This window comes from Microtus pennsylvanicus, chromosome 12 (genome assembly GCF_037038515.1).
Source record: "Microtus pennsylvanicus isolate mMicPen1 chromosome 12, mMicPen1.hap1, whole genome shotgun sequence".
Classification (NCBI taxonomy): Eukaryota; Metazoa; Chordata; class Mammalia; order Rodentia; family Cricetidae; genus Microtus; species Microtus pennsylvanicus.
This window is the reverse complement of record NC_134590.1, coordinates 36068810-36088837: the sequence shown is the minus strand read 5'-3', so window position 1 is coordinate 36088837 and position 20028 is coordinate 36068810. Positions and strand designations below refer to the sequence as shown.

Here is a 20028-nt window from a genome sequence, read left to right as displayed (position 1 = left end):
TATGAAGACACTGAACATTACTTACTCAAAATTATATAATAGTTTTTTTCTCTCCTTTTCTCTTACCTTATCTAGCAGAGGTTTGTATAGCCACTCACCTATTCCAATGCGTGAAGAAAGGGCAGATGAGGTATAGAGGTGGCAGATGAGTAATTTCTTTCTCTCTGTCAGGCTTCCCTGATCTGGCAGCTCAGGGACTCGAACACTGGGAAATTGCCTCGTTCGTCTCCTTGCAGCCCCTGGCACTGCTCGGAGAGGAGCGTGGGGGACTTCTCAGTTGCGTGGGTCAGCCTTTATTCCCCAAAGAGGACGTTTTCGGATGCCTCTCCCCTAATCTCCTAGCTCTTAAATTCCCGCCCCCCAACATTCTGACCTGTTAAGCTTGAACACATAGGCTTTACGGTGAGTAGTTCAGCGTCAGATGAGTGACAGCGTCTACTTAAGCCAACGGCGTGAAGGATCCAATGAGCCCTGGGTGAGGCTGACCTTTCTCTGAATTCTGGAAGCCACAGACTGGACCAGGGAGATGGTTTCTGCAGCTTCCAATTCGCCACGATTTTGTGGGTCATGGGTTGTTTATGCTGCACTCCTGGTAGAGGTTGGAGGGCCTGCCCTGAGTCAGAAGGAGCAAAGCCATGGTTCTTCCTTCCATCACTATACATTATCGGTTTCTGAGATAATGAGGAAAAACACTACATGAGGAGATTCGCTGTAGCCACGACCCTTTACTAATTTCTAATGCCTACAAGAAAAGCTGCCGCTCATCTTCTGTCGCTGGCCATGAGACACGAAGACTACACCGTACGTGGTACAGTCTGTCATTTATATTCTCGTCTGAATATCATTTTAAAAGATTCTCTTTAGGATCTGGAGCTATGGCTCAGAGGTTAAGAGCACTGACTGCTCTTCCAAAGGACCCAGGTTCAATTCCCAGCACCCACATGGCAGCTCACTGCTGTCTGTAGCTCCAGGATCTGAAACCCTCACACAGACATACATGCAGGCAAGACACCAATGCACATAAAATAAAAATAAATTAATTATCTTTTAAATGGCCTTTCTAAACTTCTAGAGCCCTTCAACATGCTCTGTGCACTTTCTCTTCCACCCTCTTTCCCTCGCCTATAGTTTCTACAAACAACGAGGTTGCCATCTAAGACCCTGAAGGAATGGCCCCACACATCCACCCTGGAGGGTCCGGCTTGAAATGACTTGGTTTCCCCATTCCCATGGCAAATGTCTTGTTTGTTTGGGGGCCTTTGCAGGCCATGAAGAAAGCTCATGACTGGGTGGAAGAGGATCAAAGCCTGGTGTCAATAGATGTGACCAAAAGACCAGAGGAAGAAGAGAAGAAGGAAGAAAAGGAAGAGCGAGCCAAAGAACCCGAAGAAGACAGAACGGAGGGAAAAGGAACTAAAACTGTAGAGGTAAATCCACACCACGTCACCCACAGTTATCCCTAATTGCTCTATGTCAGCCTCATTCAGGTGTGGATAGCCACTTCCCATTCACACCGTGCCCTGCCTTCTAGAAAGTGAGAGTTCCCCTACTCCAAGATGCCGTACGGCTTAACTTCCTTTGCAGTTCCGCACACTTTGTAGCTTGTCTCCATAACTTCATAATTTAGAAGCGGCAAGATCTTCCGGAGCATGATTGATTTATCTTTACAGTAAAACTCCATCTTACATGCAAATTTGTTACTATAAATTTCTTTTATGTTCCCTCACTAAGGAGGTAATTGAAGCTCTTTTCTTCCCCTAAAAACGTTCATGCCATGGCTTCTTTGCTGCAGTTTAATGTCTATGCGATGCTTTATGTCCTGCCCGTGCTCCAGAGTCATCTGCGCTAATTGCTCATTATGCCGGGTTCTAACTTCAAGCGACTAAGGGAGATCACTCTGAGGGAACATGTTCTCTAAGGAGCTTTCCTTCCACGCCCCACTCACCACCTGCCTCTGTTGAGGACACAGGTGTGACTAGGCTTGCCTTATCCCTGGGGACCTGGCAGCACACACACACACACACACACACACACGCAAGCACACACACACACACACTGTTATGCACCGTTAGTGTCTGTGTGGAGGTCAGAGGTTGACTTTTCCCATCCTTTTTAGTCGCTCTCCACCTTATTTCCTTTTGAGTTCAGGTCCCACATTGAACCTGGAGTCCCCCAGTTGTCTGTGGCCCATGAGCTTCAGGATCAGCTTGTCTCCATCCTTCAGTCTGGGGTTAGAGGTGTGCAGGGGAGGATCCATACCCGGTCCCTCTTGCTCATGCAGAAGCACTTTACTGACTAAAGCATCACCCCACCCTTGAGTTACATACGGATACAGGATCACATCATCTAGGGGCTGGGGGTAGCTCAGTAGTATAGTATACATAATGTGACAGGGATTTTTGAAAAGAGACTTGTTTGTGACTAATTCCCTTGCATGCATTCATTTCAGGAGGTGTACATGTTATCCATCGAAAGTCTGGCTGAAGTAACTGCACGCTGTATTGAGCAACTTCATAAAGTTGCAGAGTTAATTCTTCATGGACAAGAAGAGGAGAAACCAGCTCAGGACCAAGCAAAAGTTCTGATAAAGTAAATGCCACTTTGAATTCTTACTTTTTAAATTGTGTGTGTATGTGCTCCCTCACGTGTGTGTGGTCTGTGCGTGTACATGTGTGTGCATGTGTGTATGCCATTCAAATGCACATATGCGTGTACTTCAAGCAACTGAAGATTCAGATTTTCTTGTCAACTGTTCCGTTACTCGATGGTCATTTCAAAAGATAAGGACGCCCTTAGGAAATATGTTATACAGTAGTAAATAATAACAATGTAACATAGGAGATTTGAGAGGAGACATAATAAGCTGGGCGTTAGTGGTGCACACCTTTAATCCTGGCACTCCAGAGGCAGAGGCAGGTGAGTCTCTGTGAGTTTGAGGCCAGTCTGGTCTGCAGAGTGAGTTTCAGGACATCCAGGGCTACATGGGGAAACCCTGTCTTGAAATAGACAAAAAGAAAAAGAAGATACACTAAATCATTCAGCACAGAACATTGAGGGGAATCCTATTTTTATGCCACACCAACAGAGAAAGGATAAAAGTAGGCAAACCCACCCCACCCGTTTAGAGACTTTACCAGCCCTGTATAGTCTATATTTCTGAGCATGATAGCCGCTGCTGCAAGCCAGTTCTCTGTAGGCTGCGTTCCTGCATCATGCATTGCAGTTTATGTTCTTCAATAAGCAGTTGTTGTTATTATTAGTTTATCTAGTGTTATGCAAACACTATACATAAATATATACATGTATATGTATATATATGCACACTGGAAAACAGTTGGTGTGGAATCTTCTTGAAAATCAAAAACAGAGCTAAAAATAAGTCATTAACTTTTATGTGTATAATTATATATTATGACATGGAATGTTAGCTGATGTCCAAATATCCCTCCATTCTTACTGAAACAAGGGAGCCCAAGTAGCCCCCAAGAAAATACATTGGGACACACACACAAACACACACACACATGCACACACACCTTATCCACACTCACTTCCCAGCTTGCTAATCTCACTACATCTGACAAGGCAAATTATGTATTTAGAAAGAAATTATATCTTATGCAATAATTCTAGAGAGATCGTGTACTTTCTAACATACGAAAGGAAAAGAGAACGACAAAGCAGGAAGCTTTGAAATGCTGAAGACAGCATCTAGAGACTGCTCTGTCTTCACCATACAGATTGGAAGGAGGAGGGCTGAGGCTCAGAAGTCCCAGGACATGAATCCTGGACCTTGCTCTGAGCACCTTTTGACCCCTGCCCTGTTTGTGCCAACCTCCTCAAGCTGCACAGGCCCCCAGCTGGTCAGTTCAGTGAGTGCCCTTCCACCACCTGCCCAAGAACACACAGCATGGTTCTCTGCCGCCTGCTGGCCTGGCCCATGATGCTTCCTACGTACAAATTTCAGATGGATGGATTTCAGATGATGGAGTCCATCAGCCTACTGCTTAGTAGGTCAGTGACAAGGCTGAATTAGCACATGGAGGTCCTAGGTCTCTTCCCCAGCAGCGTACGGAAGGGGTGGGGACTGAGAAGGGGGCAGATTCAATAAAGTACTTGCTGTGTTCACCTGAGGAGCTGACTTCATCCTCAGTCCTCTTACAAAGAGCCAGACAAGGTTGCAGGCACCTGCAGTCTCAGAGCTGGAGAAGTGGAGAGAGGGGAGCCCTGGGGCTTAAGCTGAACTTGTGAGTTTTCATGTTCAATGAGAGAGCTTGTCTCAGGAAATAAGATCAGACCCAGCTGGATGTGGTGGTGCACATCTTTAGCCCCAGCACTCGGGAGGCAGATGCAGGTAGATCTCCGAGTTTTAGGTTAGCCTGGTCTAAAGAGCGAGTTCCAGGATGAGCAGGGCTACACAGAGATGCCCTGTCTTGAAAATGAAAGGGAGAGAGGGAGGGAGGGAGGGAGGGAGGGAGGGAGGGAGGGAGGAAGAAAGGAAGGAAACAATTTTAAGAGGGCGGGAGGGAGATTGGGCAGATTAAGGAATGCTCAGATATTGACCTCTGACCTCCACATACATGTAAACACACACCTCCTTCCTCAACATGTGGCATATGCACCTACATACACACACAAAAAAACTCTGAATATGCAGTTTAGATAGAGTCCCTTCAAAAAAGAAAACTCCTTCGCTGACTTTAGGAGATCTTCTAACGTGGAACTGTTGTTTTCCTAATAGCCTTTAAATCACCATTAAATCACCCGCTCTAATTGTTAGGACAAAATCAGACAGAACACACATTGTTTGGCAATTATCTTGTTTTCAGTTTTTGTCATCTGTGGCGTTAGGATAAACATTCTCACTCGTTTTGCCTGTCTTGCTTTATTTGGAGTGAAGCCTTAGAAGTAGAATGGCCAAAGTAAAGTTCGAATTTTGAGATACCCTAAAGACATTTTCCAGGGGCTCATTATTTTGAGGCATATAGTAAAAATGTAATCAGGATACAGAGAGAAGCTGGATGGTGGGACATGCCCATAGACCCAACTCTCTGTAAGCTGAGGCAGGAGATCTCCGCTTATTCAAGGCAGGTCTGTCTGGACCACACAGTGACACACTGCTTAAGGGGGAGGCAAGGGATAGAGCACTTGCTTCGTCAGTGCAAGACCCTGGGTTGTCCCCTCGCGACAGAAAGTGTGTGTTTGTGTGTAGGGGTGCGTGCGTGCGTGTGTGCGCGTACATGCGTGTGTGTGTGTGTGTGTGTGTGCATGTGTGCGCGTGCGTGTGTGTGTGCATGCGTGTGTGTGTGCATGCGTGTGTGTGTGTGCGTGCGTGTGTGTGTGTGCGTGCATGCGTGTGTGTGCATGCGTGTGTGTGTGTGTGCGTGCGTGTGTGTGCATGCGTGCGTGTGTGTGCATGCGTGTGTGTGTGCATGCGTGTGTGTGTGTGCATGCGTGTGTGTGCATGCGTGTGCATGCGTGTGTGTGTGTGTGCGTGCGTGCATGCATGCGTGTGAAATACCTGCGTTTTAATCCCCTCTCCGTGATTACTGCTGTATGTTCCACGCAGGTTACCTGGCGGGTAGAGTTAGTCACTGGGTGACATGTGATTAAGTGCCTCGGTGAGCAGCCATTATTTTAAAATGACCCAGATGCTGGAGGAAAGCCACCTGGCCTGAATTTCCAGTCCTATGAAAATGATGCTCAGGCCTGATACTTCCCTGCACATGGCTTCGATTCTAAAAGGAGGGCAAACTAATTAGATGATTATTCCTTAATTAAACTGGAAAGGAAACGGTGCCTGTGGACAACTGTTGAGGAAAACTGCTCATTTCTGTTGAGTGACTTCAGCCTGAGGCGCTGTCCTTTGGATGTCACGCAGCATTCATGTCAATAACTGTCCCAAGGGTTAAGATCCTTTACTTTATAAAAAACTCCCGAACCTCTTTGTTCTTATTTCAGATTGACCACAGCAATGTGCAATGAAGTAGCCTCCTTATCGAAGAAGTTTACAAATTCTCTAACCACTGTTGGGGTAAGAATACCGTTTGGACCATTTTCGTGCATTGTTTAGGGAAGCGGAGCTGTGAAGAGAAGTCAGGAATATGACACCTTTGGAGACAACTCCATAAGTAGAGCTGTGTCATACTGCTTGCTAAAATCAGGCCGAGGGTTCTTCTCCGTCTGGGCTGCGGGCTCCAGTCTGCCGTCCATCTGGGCTGTGGGTTCCAGTCCGCTCTCCGTCTGGGCTGTGGGTTCCAGTCCGCTCTCCGTCTGGGCTGTGGGTTCCAGTCCGCTCTCCGTCTGGGCTGTGGGCTCCAGTCCGCTCTCCGTCTGGGCTGTGGGTTCCAGTCCACTCTCCGTCTGGGCTATGGGTTCCAGTCCGCTCTCCGTCTGGGCTGTGGGCTCCCGTCCACTGTCCATCTGGGCTGTGGACTCCTCTAGTCCACTGTCCTTCTGGGCTTCGGGCTCCAGCCAGTCTTCTGTCTGTCTGACTTGTGGGGTGAGTGATCAGATCTTTGTGGGCCTCATTTTATTCATACATCCAAAGAAGGAGTGTAAAATGAAGGTTCTTTTCCGTTGCTTATCATCTGTGATTTTACTACTCAAGAATCTCTACTAACACAATTAACTTTAAATATTATCACTCATATTGTCCTCTCTTACAAGTTACATATGATAAGAGTTTCAAAAGGAAAACAAAATGTCAATTAAGATCTAAGTGTTTCTGTTCTCAAGATAATAGCTTTGAAAAACTCTCCATTTATTTCAATGTGTGGCTTCTGATTACTTATCCAGGTTGCTTTTCTCTGTCCCTTTTCTGGCCCAGGTGGTGTTTATGGGCTGGGAAGGTTGTTTAGTAGATAAAGGCTTGGATGTGCCAGGATGAGAATCTGACTTCAGATCCCCAGAACCTGCCTGCAATGTCAGTGCTGGGGCGGGGGGTGGGGGGGGTGGGACTAGGGGCTCCCTCAGGTCAAGCTGGCTAGCTAGAGTAGCCAAATTGAGTAGCTCCAGGTTCAGCAAGAGACCCTGTCTCAGTAAATAAAGTAGCGTGTGATTGAAGAAGACCCAGCATCAACCTCTGGCTTCCATGCCTATGTGCACACACACGTACCTCCACACTACACACATACACATGGCAGGAGAAAGAAATTGGTCATATTATAAAGCCCCGTCTTCATAGGGTAGTAAGAGGCAAGTGGGAACCATTCCTCTTCAACCTTCTTACTTCTCTTCTAAAGTCCTGGATGCAAGATCTGACTCTCCCCAGAGACACAGGAGACATGTTTCAGTTAGGGTATCTGATTGCAATGTAGAGGTTTCTGGGGATACCTGGAAGTCTGCCACCAGGGTTCTGCTCTCTCCTTGGCCTCTGGGATGGATATATAAATTCCTCAGATAAGTGGGGGGCTTTGTGAAAGGCATTGGAAGACTGTGCACAGCCCTGGGGACCCAAGAATAGAGCTCACCCCAGGCTCTGAAACATTGTCTGGCTATGCTTCTCTTTTCCCATTCCTTTCCCCTGGGTGAGAAGTTTCAAAAAGACCATTGGCCAGGTCAGATGGTGTCACTCAGCAGTGACTGGGGACAAGACTGTGTCACGCAGATTACCCAGCTGCTGTGACCCAACTGCGCATTAGGTCCAAAGCAAGTTCTTAAAAGAAGTAGGATATCTGTCCCCACACTTCCGTAAGTCAGTCTGATCAAGGGTGAGCTACAGGCCGCCCGTCCATTCTGCTGCCAGGAGTCTGGTTTGCCTGTCGTATCTTGGCCTTATCTAATTTTGGGCTTTCAGCAATGGTATCTCCTTGTCTGTACGCAGAGTGATGGGCGGCGGACTCCATGGGCAGGCGAGATGAAGCACACTCTGTACTCCCAGTTACTTGGTGACAGTCTTTGGTGGGAATCGTGTGTTGACCCCGCAGCACAGGGCTGACCTCACCCATTCAGGAAGCTCAAGTCCCAGAGAGGTGACCACACGCGTCCAGGCCTCTAGGTCGGTCTCTGGGCTCCTCACCGCAGCTCATCAAGCATCAGATAACCAACTGTTGGGTGTCCCAGGGGTGTCTGTGGTGTTTATATGATTTGTGTTAAAACAGGCTTTTCCCTGGGGTGGGTCGTGTTTGTGACAGTGTTTGCTTCTCCTTGTGCCGTATCATACTCTAACATAGTGCTTCCCAAACCTTACCGATGACATCAACCATCTGGAGACCTCGTTCAAATGCAGGTTCTCGCTCAGTCAGTCTATGTGAGCTGAGGACGGAGGTTCTGCATTGGTAATAAGCCCTAGGGTTACCAAGCCAAGGTCCGTGCCTGAGCCAGGGACTCCACTGGCTGAAGCAAGTTTCCAGCAGGTGGGCATGTGCTTGAACTTACAATTGTGTGCAGATACAAACACGCTCACAGACACTTTGCGCTGTCCGTTTGGAGACAGTAAAAGCTGCATCTCAGAAGGGAGCCTCCAGGGATGCCACCACACCACAGCAGAGCCCCTGCCTGCAGCTGTGACGAATCATTCGCATCTGTCATTGTTTCTGTCCTCCAAAACAGCCATTATTCATAACTTGAAACTAATGAGTGCATATTGCTCTCCAGACTCCGTTTAAATTGCTCACCCATCTCATTGGTTCTGAAAACCAAATGCAATTTTACTGCCCTCGTTTTGATCACATCTTAGAGGTTTATTGATAATCCCATAAACGTAAAAGCATGTGCTGATAATGGATTTGCGGGTTGCTTACTAAAATAACTGCATTTTTAAAGAGGTTCTCCCCCCACCTCCCGCAAGACTCCATTGCGGTTCCCTCAGCAAGGCCTAGCTCTCTGTAGAGTAACGCCATGCCAGCGAAGGGAGGCTTCTCTGGGAAGATATATTTAATTCATGTGCTTTTGTTTGCCATAGAGCCTTCCAGGAACGGCAAGGGAAGGCAGCCCACTAAGATGCCCTATTAATGATTCATTGTTGTAGGAGTAGATTGAGCAGTTTAGATAGGGAAGTCTGCTGATTGACAGCCGAATGGTACAAGTTAAGGATAATGGTCGTCTCTGCCTTTCGGAGTGCCTGAAGTAGGGATTTGTTCTCCATGCTTAACACATCCTTGTGCTCTTCAAACCTGATTCTGCAGGCGTGTTTGAAAGTTATATTTGAGGGTGTTTGCACCTTATTGCTCTTCTGGTAGATAACCTGGAACTCGTGTTTGCAGCGAGTGGGAGAAGAAGGAAAGAGGGAACAAAGAGGACGAAGAAAGGACAGACAGAAAGATTGGACTACCAGGATAAATAAGGAAAGGACTTAACCCGCCTGAAAATTTTGGAAAAGCCAAAATATGAAACTAAAAAAAAACATACAAAAATTGAGGGCCTGGAGCGATGACTCAGTAGTTAATAGCATGGACTACTTTTGCAGAAGACCCGAGTTCAGTTCCAAGCACCCACATAGAGCAGATTACAACTGCCTATGATTACAGCTCCAGGGAATTCAGTGCCCTCTTCTGGCCCCTGAGGGCACCTGCTCTTATATGCACATACTCCACACCAACACATATACACATAATTAAAAATGAGTAGAATGAAACTCTCAAGAATAAAAATCTCAGTAAGCTATCCAGCTATCTTAATTAAAATGTGTGGTGAGGCATGATGCATGTCTGTAATGTAGGATGGTGTCAGGCAAATTGTGCAAAAAGACAGGATCCAATCAGCCATAAACTTCCAACAATTAGAAAGATCTTAGTTTATATTTCTAGCAAAGTGAACTTGCACAAATTGCCCAACCTTCGGGACTGCTATTTCTTCATCTAGCGCCTAGGCTTACCACAGCACCAATCCCCTGCTAGGATTGCAGGTAGAACTAGAGACCACATAAGGAAGGTGCAGACACGAAGCCTGGTCTACAGTAAGCACGCACTGCTCACCTTCCTCTCTCTAAGACCTCCCTCTGCAAAGCGGTGTCGTACATTTGATGTGCTAAACCTTACAGTATAAGCCCTTAATCTGTCAATTTTATATTTTCAATTTCACAGAGCAACAAGAAGGCTGAAGTCCTTAACCCCATGATCAATAGTGTGTTTTTAGAGGTAAGTAGCCCCCAGAGAGAAAAGTACTCCAAATCAAAGTGAATGTCACAGCTATGTTCTTTCTTTCTTCTTTCTCCCAGTCAGCAAGTGTTATCAAAAGTCTAAATTTTATCACCAGTAGTCTAACAGTCGTGTGTGTGTGTGTGTGTGTGTGTGTGTGTGTGTGTGTATGCATTTCTGTAGCTCAGCAGCTGTAAAACCTCTGGTGGAGCCACAATGCCTAATTTTCATGAATTCCTGGTTATAAAAGAAAATGCTGAGCTTGCAGGTTATTTCCTGCTACTGTCTCTCCCTCACTCCCCCTCCACCCCCCTCCTGCAGAGGCTGATTTCTGCTGCCAAGTTTGACACTGTGATTATTGGCTGCCATGGAGGATTATTGCCCACTGGTGATTTCCATAAAGGCAGGCATTTCCCATTGTTCACAAAAACTTTTGGTATAGCTGAGTCTAAGCTCCAGGTTAGCAAAAATGATACAGCATGCCTGCCCGTTCAGTAACAAGGGTAGAATACTTAGGTGATGAAGGCTCAGGGCCCAACCCGCCTGCTCACTAGGACTTCATAGCATCAGCTGCACAAAGGGGAGGCTGTCCCGGCTCTGCTGTGGCTCTGCCAAAACGACCCCAGTGATGCAAGAGAGAAGCAGCCCAAGATGCCTTCTTCCTCTTAGAACTTGGGCTCTGTGTTCTGCATGCGGTCAGAGGAGGGTCTTCCGTGGGAGACCGGACTGTAAACCACTCGCAGTGGGTAGCCACAGGGCTGGACAAGCAGATGCGGGACACGGGCAACACACATACCATCGTCTTCACATTAGATGTCAACGGAAAGCTCGGAGACTACAAAGCACCAGAAATGCTGTCTATGGCAATATTGTTGGGCATTGTGCCTCGTTGTTAAGCAAAACTGTCAATGGACAAAAGTTAACAAAGCGGTGGCAGTGAGTGTCATTGCTTAGATCCCAGCCACACAATGGAATGGATCAACCAGAAGGGGCGGGAGCTACAGGGACACATCCTGTGGAACAGACACAGTTAATAGGAACCCTGGAAGCTGAAAACAGAATATAGTATAAGAAAATCTACCTCCTGGAAAGCCAGTAGTGCTGTATCCCAGCAATCCTAGCACTCAGAGGTCTGAGGCAGGAGGATGGTGAGTTCAAGGCCAACACAAGTTGTGTAGTGAGATTCTGTCTCAGTTCTCAGTCTCCCACCCCAAATCCCTGTCCTGGCTTCCAGATTAAATTGCACATTAGCATGGCAATTGACCATATTTGTGCACCACAAATACGAGACCCAATTCTTATTCACTGGCCCAGAAGAAATGTTCATGTCCTAGATACCCTAAATTTCATCCATTTTTACAATAATCTCCCTGTGGAGAGCTTTCTATAAATCCTCTGTGGTTTCGGCTCTAGTCTCCTTGTCCTGTGATTTTAGGGCCATAAGGTAGACCTGAGAAAGGGGTGGATAATACTGGCCACACTGGGCTGTGGATCTACACATACTGGCATCCCTTAAAAGCCAGTGGCAATGATTTATCTCATTTTGAATGAAGTCCCTTCATTAATTTACATAATTAAGACTCAGGCATGTGCCATCCAAAAACATGTGTTTGCATTTGCTACACGGACGAACATTCTAAGAATTTCATGATGTAGTTTGATGGTTGGCGTTCCCTCTCCTCAGACGGAAAAGAATGTTGTCAAAAGGTGACAGCCATCGAACTGAACTATGAAACGATCCCTCAGCCCCATTTTTGCATCTTGCAGGGCTGCAATAGCACCACATACATCCAGGACGCCCTCCAGCTGCTGCTCCCGGTATTGCAGGTCTCCCACATCCACACCAGCTGTTCGAAGGTGGAAACCCAGCCAGACTCCAGCTAGTTCGGGGGTAGGCCAAGCCTCTTCACTACACACCTTTTAAAGGCGATGATCTTCAAAGTCACAGGCGGGACCACTCATCTGAGGACACTACAAGCAATTTTGCACAGTTTTGCAAATACAGAGAGTTAACTTTCCCCTTAATGTATATTGTTGTTGTTTTTATCAATAATTGTATTTTCTTTATATTAACTTAAACTTATACTTGTTATATTGAAATTTTTCTTTAATTTTCAGTTCCTTCACAAATATGTGTTTTCCTAGTCAAACATGCTTTATTTAGAAATTCAAAGGAATACCCTAGATTTTTGTTCGTCTTTGAAATGTCTACCTTTAAATGCCCTATTTTTCTAAAACACGCCTTTAAGTCAGTTCTTATACTGAACTTCATTTTGTTGCATAAATACCACAAGCAAAAATAACACTACTTATTTGGTTTTTAAAAAGGGCATAAATATATTTTTGTGGTCCTTCGTTTTGTGACAAGATTTACTGAGCACCTACTATGTGTATTCCATAAAGGATGTGACCTCGCTCCAATAGACATGTTCTGAAAGATGATTTATAATAACCCTTGACATATTCAAAGATATTAAGATGTTTTCTAAACCTTAAAATACTCGAAGAACCAAGTAAACTGGTAGTTACTTAAAATGTGCTACCTTTCAATTTATTACAGTTTTCCAACCTCTTTGAACTTCTTTTAAATACCAAAATTACCTCTAGGGTAAAAATATGTATGAAAAGATATTTATTTTTGAGACAGGATCTCCCTATGTAGATGGCTAGCCAGGAACTCTTTATGTAGACCAGGCTGGCCTCAGATTCACTAGGATCTGCCTGCCTCTGCCTCCCAGGTCCTGGGGTTAAAGGTGTGCACAACCACACCTGCCTGGCCTGAAGACGTATTTTAGTTTAGGGTATGCGGTGGCAAAATTAGAAAGCTTGAATGTATTTCAGTAGAAAATTAAAGCGGTTTTAGCATAGTAGAAGCCCAGACCTGCATTCCAAAACTACCCACTAAAATTGTGGTGGCAAGGGTAGAAAATACCGATGCGTGCTGGTATATTGGTTCAGGGAGATGCCTCAAAGATCTTGCAGCCGGCAGTAGCAATGCCGCACCTGTTCTTGGCAGGTTGGGAGTCTGTGGCATGCTTCTGTTCCAGACCCTCACTGACATTTGTACCAGCAGTGTCCAAAATAGTCATGCCCAGTGGCTCTCCCAAGCAAATGATGCGTGGAGTCTCAAAAGGGAGAAAGTCCCTTTGCCTTTCTTTCTGTGATAGAATCAACTCTCCCTGTTCCCTACAGGTAGAGTAGATATCTGAAGTCTCTGCAGCATTTTTGTATGTCCCTATTTTGTTTCTCAGCTGTCTGTCTCCTGAAACAACCAAATAAAAACAGAAGGACAATTTATTTGCGACCTAGAAAAAATAAAGTTCTCTTATAAAACCAAAGAAAGATTCACGTCTCCTTTTCTGACACCTGGAGTGTCTCTGATGTTAAATATGGTGGTGATTAACTGGTAACAATGTCGCATTTGCCTTTATGACTTCTATAATTCTTATGTATAGAGCAGAAGAAAAATCTAGATGTGGACATTTTTTTCACATCAGATGGGTTTGTACATTAACTAGAAATATAGAAGAAAAACACATGCCGCAAATGAATTCTATTCCCAGACTTGGTCTCTCAGCCGTCAGTGTTGGGGTGGTGGCTCAGCAGCAGCAAAGTGTTGAGAAAAACGTAAGAACCTGGGTTTGGATCCCCAGCACCCATATAAAATCTGGGTGCACACCTGTAATCCCAGCAGCGGGTGATGGAGACAGGAGGACCCCAGGGCTCACTGGTCACCTAGCCTAGTTGATGAGCTCCAGGTTTAGTGGAAGATCAAGGCCCCCAAAAAAATAACATGAAGAACTGTAGAGATGGCCTAGGTGGATCTGTGACACGCCTGCCCGCCCAAATATGTGTGTGCACCAGCTCAAAACACATAGTGGTGTATGACTGTAATCCTAGCACTCAGGAGGTAAGGCAGGAGGATCAACAGTTCAAGGCCAGCCTGGGCTACATTAGACCCTGTTTTTAAAACGCTACCTAAGCATCCATTTATTGTACAGCAAAAGTTTTAATTATACAACAAAGTTTTTAAAAACGCTTTAAAATAATAGATAACTATTTTTTTAAAAAAAGCAACATTATTGACATTTCACTTATTTGTTTTTTAATAAAAAAATTATCCAAGTTACCAAGTAGAAACAGGAACTGAAAATGTTTCCTGATCCATGGTCTGTAAATTAAACTATTTAAGAGAGATAATCGCTGACCCATTGTCTAAGGTTTCTCTCTCTCATTACCGGCTTCCACTGCCACTTTGAAATAATTGCTGCTTTGCTTTGTTTTGCTTTAAAAGCTGTCAAAACCCATGATGGAGACCTGGGGAAATGTGTGTCTATTACTGAATGAATGACTCAATAGGCTTACCATGGCAGTTCGGTATTCTCTCAATAATACTTTACATAAATTAGCTTCGTTGCACTGCACACAATTACCCTGAACAAGCAATGCCAGATTTTGCATCAAGTACAAAATAAATTCTCATGAAAATATTGAACATAGCCCTGCGTCTGTGCCTTATTAAATAAAAAGCATCCAAAGCACGTTTCAAAGCAAAGAACATTCAAGAAAAATTGCTTTGGGGTATTGATACATACAGATCTAAAGGACAGAGTCCCAGCGAGAACAGGAGTGTGTGCTATTTCTGGTCTCACATGAGCTGGCGTTCTAGCAGCAGTGTGTCTTTGCTGAAGCTGTGACGGAAGAAAGCCCTACACACCAGCAAAGAAATGGCCTCCCTCAGACCCAGAGGGACCAGGAACGTGTTCACACTTTTCATCTCTGCAAAGGAGTGGTACACCGTGGAGGCAGGACCAGGAGTGTGTTCACACTTTTGTGTGCCTGCGCCCATAATACCTGGCAGAAACTACTTAAGGAAAGAACGGTTTTCTTTGGGTGCAGTTTCTAAAGATTTCTGTCCATCCTGATGGAGAAGATACGGTGAAACTGGGCGGTGTGTGGCTGTGGGAGCGTGTGGTGGAGGCTGTTCACATCACTGCAGACCAAGGGAGCTGAGAGTCCAACAGGAACTAGAGGAAACCTTCAAAGGCCCCTAAGGGCACACTCTCACCAGCTAACTCTCTCCCTCCATACACCACACCTAAAGTTTCCAGGTCCTCTCTCACAAAACAACAACAACAAACACGACACCAACCGGGGAACAAGCATTCCAAACAGGAGCCTGGGGTGGGGGAGGAGCACATTTCAGGTTCATCCCATAAGAAGGAAGCATTGACAAAGCGCTGGCTAAAGGAACGTGCAAATTAGCAGATAGAACCCAATGCAGGAAGCAGACGTGTTCCTGTGCTGGGTGGAAATCACATGCTCCAAGGTGCTTATAATTCCAGAGAGGCACCAGCGCAGGCTGGCCATGCTGTCTGAGATGCAGTAGCACAGGCTGGCCACACTGTCTGAGAGCCACCAGTGCAGGCTGGCCACGCTGTCTGAGATGCATTAGTGCAGGCTGGCCACGCTGTCTGAGATGCATTAGTGCAGGCTGGCCACGCTGTCTGAGATGCACCAGTGCAGGCTGGCCACGCTGTCTGAGATGCACCAGTGCAGGCTGGCCACGCTGTCTGAGATGCACCAGTGCAGGCTGGCCACGCTGTCTGAGATGCACCAGTGCAGGCTGGCCACGCTGTCTGAGATGCACTAGTGCAGGCTGGCCACGCTGTCTGAGATGCACCAGTGCAGGCTGGCCACGCTGTCTGAGATGCATTAGTGCAGGCTGGCCACGCTGTCTGAGATGCACTAGTGCAGGCTGGCCACGCTGTCTGAGATGCACTAGTGCAGGCTGGCCACGCTGTCTGAGATGCATTAGTGCAGGCTGGCCACGCTGTCTGAGATGCATTAGTGCAGGCTGGCCACGCTGTCTGAGATGCATTAGTGCAGGCTGGCCACGCTGTCTGAGATGCACCAGTGCAGGCTGGCCACGCTGTCTGAGATGCACCAGTGCAGGCTGGCCACGCTGTGCCTGTTTGAGGTACAAAAGCAGACGAATCCACTCAAGTCTACAAAAGTTTGAAGTTATCGCTGCATTTCTCTTTGTCCTACAATGAAATGCTGTGTGTGTGCTCACATGCATGCACATGCTGAACAGATGAGGTTGGCCAGGCTACAGTACTTCAAATGGTGCTTCGTTTTATAAAAGTAATTACTCTACAGGGCCAAACTTGGGTTTTTGTTTGTTTGTTTTGTTTTTTGATAATGTAAGAAATTGCCCTTTGGTCCTCCTCTTAAGAACATTACATTCTAATGTTCAGATCTGGGCTTCACCTTGGCTCCTTAAATTGCTGTGCTTGTAAAGGCACTTCAGAAAAGACCAGACTGAAAATCCATGTGAGAACGGCAATTGGGTCCCGGTTCTGTAGTTGATTGGAATTCCTAATGGCGCAGGAGTGGCTTCACACCAGCCATTCTTCACACGAAAGAAGACAAATGAGGTGTTTAGCTGTGTGTTTTGTCTTCTGAGCTATCTCATCCCATAGGCAGGTTTGTATTTATTCTCTGTGTATTCACCCACACTAAATGATCTTCCAGAATATCTGCCAGTAAAAAGGTCTGAAGAAAAACATCATTTTCTTCGTTCTTTTATCTTCCATCCTAAAATCAAGGAGTTATTGCACACTTTGAACGTACAGCCTTTATAATCCAATTATGACAACCCAAGTCGTGAGAGTCATTGATGTTGTTTCTACTACTGCCAGTGTCTGAGGCCATCACAGATCTGGAACAGAGTCTGACTGCAGAGGGCTAGATTTTGTGTTGAGATCTGAGCTAAATTTGCCCTTGTCTGGATCACAGAGGATTTTTCTCTGCATGAGCTGTTGGCCAAAAAGCAATAGGATTATGTCAGCCTATAGTGACTGCAGCTCACCTGACTGGCCCGCCTCTCGCATTAGTCTCGAAAGAAGTTTAACCTGAAAAGAATAACACATGGATGTCTTCAGTGCCTTCACTGAGTGCAGAAATTTGGAGCGATTCTGAGCTGATCTGTCTTCCTGCCCTTCGTGTTCCACAGGCAAGCTTCTCGGATGCTATTTGGAAGAAAAAGCCAGTGTGGATGCCAAGGCCAGATGGGTGAAACCTTGGCACAAAGCAAAGCCAAGCTCTGCCTTTGAGTCCTTGCCATCTCTCTCCTGTTTCTTTAGCAGGTTTTTTTAAAGCCATTAAAATGCACAGCTTCCAAGACCAGTTGTTTTTTGTTTTTTAATGATCTGCCCATCTTTCCCCTCTCCCGGCACTTCTTTCTCCCCATTTATCAGAAAACCATCCACTCAGAACTCTAACCATGATCATTAGTGCACACATACTGTATGCTGGGCTGAGTGCTGAGCGCTCAGTGCATGGCCCCATTAAATATTCACAGTCACCCAACTGGGCAGATACAGACTATAATCTCCACCACAAGAAAAAAACCACCGAGACCCAGACAGGTTAAGAACTGGCTCCAAGTAGCATGAGTAGCAGCAGAGCCAGTATTTAAACACAGTCAGTCTGACCTCACTAGCTAGCATTTGAACTACTGTATGGAGCCACCCAACAAAAGAGGAAAGTCTTAGGGAGATCTGAATGTTCAGGTTTACAGGCTTATGATGTAGGATTCCCCTCTGTATGCTATGAGTATGTTTTATTGCCATTGGTTAATAAAAAAGCCAATGGCTTAACAGAATATAGCCAAGCTGGAAAAGATATATATAGAGAGAGTAGGCAAAGTCTAAGAGAAGCCATGTAGCTGCAGAAGGAGAAAGATGTCCGCTGGGGCATTCCAGAGCTTTACCGGTAGGCCATGAGCTCATGGTGATGCACAGATTAACAGAGATGGGTTAATTTAAGATATAAGAGCTAGCTGGAAATATGCATAAGATAATAGGCCAAACAATATTGTAATTAATACAGTTTCTGTGTGATTATTTTAGATCTGGGTGACTGGGAAACAAACGAGCAGCCTCCCACTAGAGGCCTAACTCTCTAAAGCCCTAGGTATACAACCAAAAGCTTTAGTTGTGGGCTTTGCTTCTTTTCAAGCAGCTGAGAACAAACAGGGCCTAGACAGACCAGACTGGAGCATGTACAGTTATTTGGTCCCTGGGTGGCTTTCACCACAGGTTTTTTTTTTTGTTTTTTTTTTTTATCCTTTCACAGACATTTAAACCAAGCAGCTTAACTGTCCTGTCTCCCAGGTGCCTTTGACAACACGAAAACCTCTCCATTTCCTCTTCCCTCCCTGTCCCCTTCTCTGGCGCCAAAGAAGCCAGTCTGTAACCAACACCATTTCTGGGCATTGAACATCTACTGGCTTCCTGGACCATGGCTGTTTTTAATCCTCTCCCTTGTCTAGACAAGTTTTAAGTTGCGTCTTCAATACTGAGTTTCATAAGATTTTGAAAACATTTTTAAAAAATGCTGGTGGACGCCTCCTACCCCCTGAACTCGGCATTGCTGCCAAGACACAGTGGTAGTGCTGGTAATGGGGGTGGTGATAGTAATGACTGTGGAGACCACAGAAGCAAACTTAACTACTTCTGGTATTTCAGACACCTGATATAAACACTCTGCCTCCTGTCTCATCTAATCCCCCCACCCATCTCATAAGGCAGCTACTATTATTAGCATACCCATTTACAGATGAAAAGCTTGAATCAGAGATAAGATAAGCCGCCTGTGATTAGCCAACTAATAACTGCAAGAGCAGGGATTTCTACCCCAGCCTTGTACAAAAGGCTAGACAGAGTCTAAGGACTAGCCAATGCTTGACACTAAAACAGAATATTTGGTTTTTGGTTTCCCCACTGACTGAGCTCTTTGCTTCTAATAACCCCTGAATGCCCCTCTCTAGATCCCACAGCCTCAAGTGGAGCAATTGCTCCACGTTGTCCCTGCCAATGCCTAGGAGCCCAGGAGAGGGCCAGTCGCCTGCATGTCCCATTTTTCTCAATGTCCTCATGTTGTGAGCATCCTGTGCTGAGTGACCGTTGCTCCCTGAAAACTCAGATTGTCTTTTGTTGACAGGGAAGCGGCTACATGAAAGTATGTCGTCTGTCTTTGAACAAAGTGAGGACCGGGGGAAGCAGCTTCCTGCTGGGAACTGATACAGGACCGGAAAGCAAATGATGAACTGCAAGACAGACTCTGACCATGTCTGTCCATAAAAAGGCGTTTGATCCGAGCAAGCATCTTAGGGACGCTCTTCTACTGCATGGCATCATGTTCCCGCTATCATTTTTTGAGGTCTCCATTTAACACTTCCTGTGGGACATGCCTGTAATCCCAGCAATCAGGAGGTGTGGGACAGAGGATCAGGGGTTAAGATCATCCTTGTCTACAGAGAGTGTTCAAGGCCAGCCTGGGCTACACAGGTCCCTGGTTCAAAACAATAACAATGAAGTCTGTTGAATGAAGCACCTTCCCTGCTTGCTCTTCTTCCCTTTAGGGCATATTCATGTAAAATCCCTTAAGTCACGTTTCTACCCTCTGTCGTGTTCCCAGCACCTACTTAGCACTTAATTGGCCTGCTGTAGTTTTTGCTTTGAAGAATTCACCTGTCAAGACTTCAAAGTCAGATTAAAGGTAGTGAAAATTAGGTCAACCGTGAATGCTGTGAAACCATTTTTACAAAAGAATCGAAAGAATGAAATGGCTTTCTGCACTGTTGAGCTGCTGGGCGGACAAGAAGCTCTGGGTTATTTATGCAAAATAACATGTGTGTGTCCAAAACATGTCACACACAAGCACACAAAACTACAGACAAAAAGCCAGGAACCATGCTAGAACCACAGGTACAAGGGGACAAGTGGGCACGAATGCCAGAATTTGACAGAGTCATCCAGAAGGATTCCAGCCCTGTTTGTAAATTAAATGAAGAGCTCTTACATGTAAATTCTTTACTGTGTACGAGTGTTTTACTTGATGTATGTCTATGCACCACATGCATGCCTGGTGACGGAGGAAG

At 45.7% G+C, this 20028-nt stretch overlaps 1 protein-coding gene across 1 annotated transcript in view; it reads left to right on the top strand.

Moving 5' to 3' along the window:
• Fam114a1 (family with sequence similarity 114 member A1) overlaps positions 1-13408 on the top strand; it is a 66555-nt gene extending 53147 nt beyond the window's left edge. The window contains exons 10-14 of the mRNA XM_075943430.1: positions 1266-1427; positions 2450-2589; positions 5962-6034; positions 10026-10079; positions 11847-13408. Coding sequence (XP_075799545.1) covers positions 1266-1427; positions 2450-2589; positions 5962-6034; positions 10026-10079; positions 11847-11963 — 546 coding nt within the window. The 3' untranslated portion in view covers positions 11964-13408. The remainder of the gene's footprint in view (positions 1-1265; positions 1428-2449; positions 2590-5961; positions 6035-10025; positions 10080-11846) is intronic.
• The last annotated feature ends 6620 nt before the right edge of the window (positions 13409-20028 follow it).